Source organism: Brachypodium distachyon, chromosome 3, assembly GCF_000005505.3.
Source record: "Brachypodium distachyon strain Bd21 chromosome 3, Brachypodium_distachyon_v3.0, whole genome shotgun sequence".
NCBI classification, from domain to species: Eukaryota; Viridiplantae; Streptophyta; class Magnoliopsida; order Poales; family Poaceae; genus Brachypodium; species Brachypodium distachyon.
Window position 1 is genome coordinate 37,237,668 of NC_016133.3, and position 11,490 is coordinate 37,249,157.

At 44.9% G+C, this 11,490-nt stretch overlaps 1 protein-coding gene across 1 annotated transcript; it reads left to right on the forward strand.

Moving 5' to 3' along the window:
* Positions 1 to 5,391: 5,391 nt before the first annotated feature.
* On the forward strand, positions 5,392 to 6,489 carry LOC100828817 (NDR1/HIN1-like protein 13). Its single transcript, XM_003574392.3, has one exon. The coding sequence runs from the start codon at positions 5,475 to 5,477 to the stop codon at positions 6,264 to 6,266; it is 792 nt and encodes a 263-aa protein (XP_003574440.1). The 5' UTR covers positions 5,392 to 5,474; the 3' UTR covers positions 6,267 to 6,489.
* Positions 6,490 to 11,490: the final 5,001 nt, after the last annotated feature.

Here is an 11,490-nt window from a genome sequence, read left to right on the forward strand (position 1 = left end):
ACTTTTTCAAGTGTCAGCACGCAGTCCGAATCACCGTCTTCGTCCTCCGTGTCCTCGTCCATTCCCCTCCACCTCAAATCACCACCGCCTTGCTCTCCCAGCCCCACGCTGCGCTGCCGCCACGCCAAGCCTGCGCGGACAAGCATCAACCTACACGTCCGAACCCTGCGCCTGCTAGCCTGAGCGCAGACGCAAGGTTGAATTTTTCTGCTCGATGTGCTCTCCGACAACGATAGAGAATGTCGGACCAACCCGACCCACCACACTGACGCATCGGTGAGCTCCTCGAGTGTGAGAGAGCGGCCGCGTCTGTGGGACTATGCATACTGCGGGGCAAGATGGTGAAGAGGGACGGTATGTAATTCTTCTTCTCTTTTTCTGTCATCTTTGTTCATGCAAATCAATCCATCCTCCGGCCTCGCGAGGCGGGCCGATTTGGCGGCCGAGGCGGAGGTCGAGGAGCTGCCAGGGGGGTTCAAACCTGTGGCTGTGGACCTGGCATGGGAGAAATGAGGGAGGAGATGGCCACGGACGAGATTGTGATTTGGGGCCACATTGACAAGGTTAGAATGAAAAATGGGTCTTCTGTAAAATGGATATGCTATATGTGAATGTGATCACGTCAGTTATTTCGGGCCAGAGAGAGTATAATAAAAGGAGGTAAGAACAATACGTGGAGCGGGGATGGAATGTGTAAATAAGAAATAAATTGCCATTATATATTCGTTTGCGGAGTTATCATTTTCATGTGCACTTGTCACGAAGAAGACCAACTTATTATACCAATTGTTGTACAAATCATCCTTGTTCGTATTTTAGTATGGTCTAACTGAATGTCATCGGTCGGCGTGGAAAATGTCTACGAAGAAATAAGAAAAACAAGGCAATCACATTGCTGTATAAAATTTTGCTTTTAGCCAATAAATGGTCTATTCATTCATTTTAACAGACACCTTTCAAGGGACATATTTGACAATTTCTTCAGATTGGAACTCATCCTGCATGGTAAAGAGTTTTACGAAATAATTAGTGATTAAATTTTCCAAGCCTGTTGGTCACGACATATCGTTCCATCTTGATTTGGGCCGAGATGAAATTATGCTCTGTGTTGCCTTTTCTCACGACAACTCTAGTGAAAGAATGCCTTGTTTCTATCTCCTTCGTGGCCACTGAACTCTAGACCTCTGGCCCATCATTATTTCCTCCCTGGCTAGCAATTCTTGTTGTCTGAAAGATTAATCTTTTTTCTTCATCTGTTAGTCCCGGTCAAATGTTTCCACGTTTTGCGGATTTTTTTTACATGAACTCGGATAGTATTGAATACCTCAACACTCCATCTCTGCAATGATCTCATTTAGTGCATAACTAGGATCTCTCACCCACATACTCTCGTTATCTCTATAAGAATATACGATCTACATAATTTTTCTGCATTGCGTACATGACGCTTCATTTCTGTTATGAGATGACAGTGGTCTGATTCTATAGTTTGCACATGAATCACTGCTTTTTTTTTGAGGAACATGAGTCACTGTTGTTGATGTTGAGATAAAAAAATTGCATGAAATTTTCACCTCCCAGTGCTTTATCTAACCACGCGCTAACGTTCCGATCTCCTACTGTTGCTTGTTGTCTTCTTTTTTTTGCGGGCAGTTGCCTGTTGTCCCATGTATATGGGAGGCCTATATATCTCAGATCAGTAAATCCACATTGTTGTGCAGCTTATCTTAACCCGACCATATGCCACCCTCCTCGTTCACTATTACGAAAGTTTACTTCATCAGATAGCACTTTATTGAAATCTCCCGCACAAATCCAAGTCAAAGAAAGGTCGCTTGCACACCTTAGAAATCTTAGGAGATGCCACCTATTTTGATTTTTTGGCTGACCATAGGAATCGGTAAATCACCAATATGTTAACTGTTGCATGTTTTTCTTGACCCGATGCATATGTTATGTTCCTACCTAGCGCAAGATAGCGAAATGCATGTGCAAGATTATCATCAGATTGAAGATATTCCTGGTGCCCCTCATTCCCAAGAATTGGCATTTGCTTTTGTTATCTGGTCGCTCATCAAAACAAGTAAGAGAAACTAGGAGGTGAAGGAACAAATATATAAGCGATCACAGGTCACAAGAACCGGAGATATCAGTTATGTCAAGTGGCATATGGTCAGGACTCTGGAGGCACACATGACACATAAATATACTCCACATGTACTGGGTATTTTCCTTTCCCTACTGAGGTCGTCCGCCAAACATGCATATTGAAGTTTTCCCTGCCAACACATGTTGAAGATGCTCCGCCACGCCAAGTAGCTTGAAGCTGTAGGTCCCCGGCCTTTACCGTGGACAGCAGTAAACAATGTGTGGAAGAGTTACTCAGAATAAAAGATGCTATCAGACTATCAGTTGTTTGCACCCATTCCAAAATGTATATATACAGTCAGTAGCTACAATCGGGGTGTACTGTGCATGATTGTCAAGCGCGCACTACCTAGCATGAAAAATACTAAGCATATCCTCCATGAGTTGCCGAGAAATATAAATTGTATGTTCACAAATCTGCTAGATTCAAGAGAACGCGAAAAAAAAAATGCTCATGAAAAAAAAAACTTCTGCAAGGGCCCAACATTGCGAGTATGCATCGATTTCTACATTTGACAATTGGAACCGTCGATTCTAATGCAAATCCATATTTCACGATCTTCCCATGCATCTAGTGCATCAAGAAGTAATTCGAGTCATCGACTACCAGAGTACAGACTACTCTGAGTAATGCGGTGAATGCGAACAACTGCACCTGGGCACCAAGAGCAGGGCAGCACATGGCGGCGGTGGAGCAGAGAACATAGAGCAAGGGCGAAGGTGTTAGCAGCAACAAGACCCTGAGCCTGAAAGCCACAACGTCTGGTTACCTACCGTGACCGCTGGCCGTATACACTAGACCGGTACCGAACGCACATTACGATTGACCTGGCTATCCGTGGGGGAAGTGGCTGCAAGGGCAGTCGGCCCTCAGCGGAGTAACATATGGCCATGCGGACCGCGCAAACCGAGGGCATCGATCGTGATGCCACGGTTCGGCAAGTCTCCTAAATCTTGGACTAGTATGATGAAAAGGCCAAGGATAGCATCGGCTTTGTTTCGCAACGCGCAGCGCGTATCCTTTGGGTTGCCATGGCTGATAGCTCCAGGATTTTGTTCTTGGACTCTCGTCTCTTTTTCTGGTGCATCCCAATCCTAATTATTAATTATCGGGCATGCCTCATCCTCATCTAGCGTAAAAAAAATCCGCTTATCATTTTGTTCCCTACTTACGCATCGGACCGAGGGAAGCGTGATGGCAATGCAGATGTTTGTGAATTGTGATAGGCCATATGAGGAGTTGTGTGTGTGTGTGTGTGTGTGTGTGTGTGTGTGTGTGTGTGTGTGTGTGTGTGTGTGAGATAAAGGGATGCAAGGACAATTGGAGCGGAGGTGTAATGTGTACATGTAAGAAATAAATTGCTAGCAAATAAATTGCTAGCAAATTTGAGACAAGAATTATGAAACGGAGGGAGTATTATATATTCGTTTGTAGAGTTACCATTTTTCATCTGCACGTTTTTTCGCAAAGAAGACCAACTTATTATACTCGTACGATTTACGGTACAAATCATCCATGTTCGTCTTCTAATCTTGTCTACTTGAATGTGCATGGATCGACGTGGAAAATGTCTGTGGATGAAACGAGAAAAACAAGACGTTGCATGTACAGCTTTCTATAGCCAAGATGAACTTTTCTGATTTCCCAATAATACCTTGCATAGGAATGCGACTCTCAATATTGTGTCATCAACACATCGTCCGTGATTTTTCCTTGAGTAAAATACATGTAGGTCTTAATTCTTTTGTAAATGTGCCAAGTTAGCACTAAAACTTTCAAAATGCACATTTGTGTCCTAATTGTTTTATAAGTTGTTCATCCGAGGTCCTAATGTTGTTTGCGTTCGTCTAATGTGTTCACGTGACCAGCCACGTGCATTGGGCCCACCTGTCGGATAATCCTTCGATGGGAAATATTTCAGAAACCCCCTCGCCTTCTTCTCCTTTCCTTCTCGCGGCCCTTCCCTCTCCACTACAGGGGCATTTAATTCATTTCATTTGCTAAATCTATGTGGTATCCAAACATGATTTTTGAATTTGAAATTCAATTTCATCAAAATGAAATCCTGTAAAAAATTGAATTAATTTCATTTCTAGCAAATGAAATGAAATCTTGGTTGCTAAACGTTTACCTTGCTTGCAGTATGTCATGAAACTGGCATGAACCGACGGTTTCTTATGACGTCAACGTATGTAGTATTATATTAGTTTTATACCATGAATGCTCGTGTCGTGTATATGTAGGACTGGTTGGCGCGGTTTCTAGAAAAATAGTCAAAAAGGCTATCGATCGACCCTAGGAGCTAAAGGCAATTGCACCATCCTAACACGGTTTTCCTGCTTTCATCCTGCAGAGCTACTATGATTTTTTTTAAAGGAGCTACTATGATTTGGGACGCGTATAACGTAAGTCAGGGTGGTTGTTTCCTTGGTCACGTAAGTAAGCAATTCTTCAATAATCTATTCAGATATATGAATATTTCACAATCTCTTGATCGCCTTGGTCCTGCTCTCACAGACACACATGACACATGGTTCACCAACCAAATTATACGGAACAACGAGTGATGTAGACAGTACGAAATTAACTAGGTGCTTACATACGTCAACGTGTTTGTTGACTGTTGTAATCTCCAGTTAGTCGTAGTTAATCTCAAGGAAAAACTACGGTATACCGCGTGGCTTTTCGCCCGTTATCGTAGGTGGTGAACGGCCTTTAATTTCATCATGCATGCATCTCCACTAAAGACGTGCAACAGCTCGCTCGCGTAGTTAGCAGTGTCAATAGTGCAACGACAAAATGGTATAACAAGCTGTTCAGACAGGGTCCCTAACACACGTACTACGTGGAGTGGAGGCACCGTTGCACACTAAGATACGGCTTATTATTCAGCACAACACCAACCTCGAAATTTTCTCTCAATATCCAGGTCTCTGTCCGTCCGAGCCCCAAAATTTATTCCGAGATGGAACCGTGTTTTTCTGACGCTTTCTTACACGGCGACCGGAGTGGGGGCTAAGTTCAGAATAGATGTTCTTTCTGTACAAAAAGAAGTCGGGGAAAAAGAAAGCTTGATCAAATTGCGTAACTGAAAGCAGCAGAAGAAAGAAAACAAAACAAATTAATAACAGCGTGAGGTTTGAACAGCGTGGGACGACCGTTTCCCGCGTGTGTCCCTTTCTTCCCCACGCGCTCGCTCGAATCGAGCTTCCTCCCTCCACCTGCCGGGTATACATAGACCAGGCAAGCCAGCGTCCACTCTCACGGCCGCCCCTCTGCCTGCTCCTTCACAGTCTTCCAGTCGGTCTTCCTCTGCGTATCGTCCATGGCGGACCGCGTCCACCCAGCGCCGCTTCTCCCGCTCTCCTCACCGCCCCTTCCTGACCCTCCCTCACCGGACCACCAAGAAGATGCCACGGTGGAGACGGCGCCGCTGCGCCCAACCGGGGTTTCCTACATCGTGCAGGTGCCCAAGGACCAGGTGCTCCGGGTCCCGCCTCCGGACCGGGCGCGCAGGCACAAGAAGCTCGCCGCGCGCCCCGCCAGACGCCGGGCGCTCCGGCGCGCCTGCTGCGGCGCGTGCTGCGCGGTCCTGGCGCTGCTCGTCCTCGCCGCGGCGTTCGTGGGCGCGCTCTACCTCGTCTTCCGCCCCAGGGCGCCCTCCTTCTCCGTCGCCTCCCTCTCCGCCGTCCGCGGCATCCCCATCGTCGCCGCGGTGCGCGCGGACAACGGCGCGAACAGGAAGGTGGGCGTGGACTACCGCGGCGGCGGCGAGGTCAGCGTCTTCTACTCCGGCGTCCTCTTGGCCACAGGGAGGTGGCCGGCCTTCTACCAGGCGCCGGGGAACGTGACGCTGGTGTCGATGCCGCTGGAAGGGGAAGGCGGCGTGGCGCTGACGGAGGAGCAGAGGCGGGGGCTGGCGGCGGCGGGGGGCGTGCCGCTGGCGGTGGAGGCGCGGGTGCCCGTGAGGGTGAGGTTCGGGAAGACGCTGCGGACGTGGACGGTGGACGTGTGGGCGCGGTGCGAGGTCACGGTTGATAAGATGGCCGGCGAGGCGGCTCTGACGAGCGACAGGGGGTGCAGGGTCAAGGTCAAGCCGCTCTGGTGGTGGTGGTGATCGATCGCCGCCGGCGCACCCCGGCGCTGCGTCAAGAACGAATTGGTTTGATTGATGGACTGATCACCGGTGGAGTGAATTGGTTTTGGAAACTCTTTTTTGTGTTGTTCGCTGGAGAGTTATGCTCAATCGCAGATGTATGCAACGGATGAAATCTCGCAGATATAGATTTCTTGCTTGGCACAAAAATAAAAACGGATTTATTCTGAAGTTGCTGCACCAACGCTAAACAGGATGACTCCATGTCGATGAATCTTCCTGCCAAAATCAGTCTTTTGTCATTTTATACGTACGACTTATGTCCGCGAAGGAACGTAAAACTACGCATGATTCACCGATATTTAGTTTTGATCGACAAATTATTTGCGTTGAAATGATTTCATAAAGGATAAATACATCTAACAAGACCATGTTTGGGATTGTTTTTCTAAGACAAATTCTCCCGTACCTGATACTCCATCCAGCCTCAATGGAGTATTAGGGAAGGGCATATCTGACTTTTCACGTCTTTACGATACTAAAAAGTAAGAAAAAAAACATTTGTCCCCCTCAGCCCCACCTCACCCGGACCCTTTCCTCCCTAACGTCCGGCGCCGTCCGTGCCCTCCTCCAGCGTGCCGCCCCGCCCTCCCTCTGTCCTCCAGCGCGCCAGCGCCGTCCTCTCCCTCCTCCAACACATCGCCTCCGCCCTCCACCCAGGCCGCGCCGCCACAGCCCTCCTCCAGCGCGCCCCCGCCTCCCTCCGCGGCCGCGCCGTCCTTGCCCTCCTCCAGCGTGCCGCCGCTACCCTCACAGCGTGCCGCCGCATTCCTACCTCCTCACAGCGTGGCGCTGCCCTCCACCCAGCCATCTCCCTCTTCTGATCTTCACGTGCCAGCATGATCAAATCAGCTATATCCTAGCTGCCATTCGGAATTCAGGAACCAGCATCCCATTTCCTCTTTGGTGCTTTCTGGTATTTTCTTGTATTTGTTCATATGTTATTCAACTGCTTGTATAGGAGCAAATTGTTTCATTTAGGACAAAAGTCCAATATACAGTAGATGCTTTCATTTGATTTATGGTGGTCTTGTACGACAATTACCGAGTAGTACTTATTATTTACAAATAGATGGTATGCCAGACTTGTGCAATTTAAAAGTTAATGAATGTAATATTTCAAAGGAGCATGGTATTTGATCATACTGCGATAGTGTGTGTTCCAATACACGATGACCTTCAATTGTGGTTTTATGGTAATCTGCGTCACTTGTGATCTTGGTACATGAAAATGATTGATTTGCCGCACTTTGGATGTGTTTTGTGCCTTCACATAATAATTATGCTTTCATGTCCTAGTTAGTTTTCTTTCCTTTTCTTCTCTGGTGGTTTGTTTGCTCTTCTCAGAGCAATACAATTGTGCATGGTCATCATGTTCTCAATTCAGATATAATTTTTTTCTATACAAATTTTGAGAATAAATACTTGTGTAAAGTCATAATTTTTCCTGTGAATCTTTCATCTGCAACCAATCTACTAGGTGGATCCTGCTTATACATTAAATGACTATACTTGTATGTTGTCTTATACATTATGCCAGATCCGACGACCGACATCATCGGCGGAGGCTCATCTTTGTCAACAATGGCTAGAAGAAATATTATCTTGCAATTGGAAGTGATTTTGGGTCTGCAAACTCATGCAATTCCTTATTCTTCTCGGTTTTCATGAGACATTATACTGCAAGCAGAAGCCTTTATTTGGTCTGTAAAATCATGCAGCTAGTGCAGATGCTCATTTTGTAATCTGATTATGCTCTTTTTGTAATCTGTAATCATCAGTGCCTGAGAAATGCTAGTGCATATGGTGCCTTAGTTTACACGCACATAGAAATGTATCAGTGTATATGTTCCAGATTATCAGATTACAAATATATTTGAGAAATGTATATGTACCTGTGCTCGAGATATATGAATTTGTGAGATATATGTTCCTCTCGTTTATTCTCGTTTTGCAATCTCTAACCTGCCAATTTTCTGCCTGAAATCAATACTGAATATTGATTTATGTTCCAATTATTCATGCTCGTTTTCTAATCTGTAATATGTTAATTAATTCTGGTGGAACCTGCACTGCAAATGATGCTTGCGTAGTGCTGTATATGAGTAACAGCTGAAACTGTACATCAAATGCTAAAGTTGCTTGGATATTAGTGGGAAATGTGTTGTAATAAAAGTGAAGCTTTATTATGATCAGAAACTGAAGAGTACTGGATGGAAAGTGTTCTGGCTTTGGATGATCACGTAGCCTTTATTATGAATTGTGTGTGTGCTGGCGCCATTGGGTAGACTTTGATATGATGCATTGAATTGTGACCTATCAGGTTGTGATAATTTCATAATTGGTCACACTGAAATTTTGATTTTGTTGATGTCAATTGTTAAAGAACTGGAATAGGGAGATAACATCCACTCTCTGCAAAAAAAAAATTGCTCGTATGGGATCTCTCGAGTTAAAAGTGACCTATAGAACAAGTGTTTGATTCTGTACAAACACCTAGTTCTGGCTTTATATCAATTATGCCAACTCTTCGCATTTGAACCATAGTTTACATATTCCATATTTTCAACCCAAGAAAATCAGATTCATTTTAGTATTTCGAGGCACAGAGACTGAAGGTCCTTAGCTCCTACAAACACAGGGTGAAATGAGACACAAATAATCAGTATATATCCATAGATCAAAAGAGGATAACTGGAAACAAATGCAATTACATTTCCTTTCAAAAATATCAGTTTAATCACATAATGCCATTATCCACATTTTCCATCAATTTCACATGAATACTACCCATGCATTCCCGTATGGCCCAAGTATACCCCTATGTGAGGCATGACCCAATTGGCCTCTGTTTCTTCTTTCAAGTCTTTTCAAAGCTTCTTCTCCACTCCAGCTATCTTCCCTCCATGGGCGGCCATCTCTTTGTTGACACCACTCAAGTATGGCATGTCATCTCTGCATTGCATTGTACCTGACAAAAGGACATCCGGGTCAGGATTACTATCAGCTAATTTGATCCACAAGACTTGGGCGTAACTTTGAAACATGCTAAGTACGTTCATGCACAGCTAGCAAAATGCTAATTAACATGGTTTTCTGCATTAGCTCTAAATATGCAAGAAAATTACAAGTATAGAAAGCAGCCGAAATAGCTTCGGCATCAGATTAGAAAAGGAAAATGTAGCAGCATTAAGAAGCACACACTAGAGTAGAAAACCTGTACCCAAAGCAAATTATTCAATATACCAACATGCAGAATTGGAAAAATATGAACATGTAAGAACATGTGACTTTTAACTGAAGTGTATTAAGAGGAATTTAGGAAGGTAATGGACAATGATAGATCAGTTAAATACAAGATTACAAAAAGTATGAGATCAAAGTTGTGCTGCTAGTTTGACAACAGTACGGCAGAACTAATCACCAGCTAGTGTCAGAGCTAATTACCATCTAGTTTCAAAATTCCGAATTATTCAACGTACCAGACAACCAATCTAATCGAACATGCCACAACTAACATGAGAACCAACCAATCTCAAGATTAGAACAGACGGACTAGTATATTCTGAACATTTTCTCAATTGGGTGAACAAAATTAGCAATGCTGATCTTAACTAATAATAAATCCTACAGGACGAGATAGCAATGCTGACCTCAATAGATCCATCCAATACAAGATTCATGTCCTATAAATTAAAGGAGAACAACTGCGCACACCAGAACACGTCATCGAAGCTGCAGCACACTCGCATAGAACCCATGGAAATCCATGTCGCACACCTAAGGCAAAACGCTAATACGAACGATTTTTCTCTACGATCTAACGATCAACTAACTACTGCTACAAATCGTAATCACGCAAGAAGAGTGAAGCGGGAGGCAGGACTAGGCACATACCGACGACGGTGTTGGTGGCTGGTGGGGTTCATGGCGGCATGGCGCCCTCCACCAGCGCCGTCCTCGCCCTCCTCCGGCACGTCACAGCGCGCCTCCACCCAGCGCGACGCATCCGTCCTCCTCCAGCGCGACCCGGCCGTCACCAGCTCCGCCCCGGACCCGCCGTCGTGTCGTTCCACTCCGTGACGGGAGAGGACGCAGACCACCTGCCCCCAGACCCGCCGCGTCCACCTGCCGCTAGATCCTCCCCCTCGCCCCCATTCCTTTCAATGCTGCTATGCGTGTGTATGTCGGCTCAGCGGGAGGTGGTCTCCGATGGCGGAATCTACTGCGACGCAGGAGAGAAAGATAGATGGGGAAACTGTCGGTCCGCGGAGGGAGGGGCCGAGGGGTGGTTCCGGAAATGTTTTGGACACTTGTCAGACTACTCCATGTCCTGCTTTCAATAGTCCGTCCTATTACTCCACACAGCTAAATTAGAGTATTAGAGAGTATCGTCGAATCAGAGCCCTTGGATCTAAAAAATAGACGGTCTAAATTAATTACGGGATATTGTAGAAGAGCTCTTTTCTAAAGTTTCAAAATTATAGATTTTTAGAAAGCTTGTTGCAATGCATATATCTTAAAACCACGTGTGCTTAGCCCAAGTTTGATATGGTGGTGGATTATCATAATCCTTTTTGCCCCACCTGTTGTTGCTTATTTTATTGTTTGGCTAATCAACCTTTGCTTGTTTTTGTCTGTATTTTCTAACAATAAATTATAAAATAAGTACACGTCAACATATTGCAGCGACCCGCAAAATGAGCCTAGAAGAAGAAGAAGAAGAAGAAAAGTGGGTTAGTAAAACAATAAACAAAAGAGGGCGGGGCAAAGGCAAAACAGACCATGAGAATCCACCGCAATAATGAATGCAACCTTCATCTCAAACGAGTTAAGTGTATTGGCGGCCCTCAAACTAATTTTGAGGTCTCACTTATTAGTCCTCAAACTTCTAAGTGCCATCTAGGTCACAAAGGTGCGATCTGAACCGGAACACCCCGCTCAAAGCGTTATGTACAATAATGCGGTAGTGGTTTCACACAGATCCGAGTCCAATCAGATATTTTCTTTTTGCAAAAATAAGAAAACTTTAGAAAAAAAGCTAGAGAAATAAAAATGGAAATAAAAAGGTTAATTCACAATTGAGAGAAACATGATTTATTATTAAAAATTACAAATCATCACCATGAGTTGGTACTTTTGAATAAAAATACAATGATATCAACTTTATGTCATTATATATTCA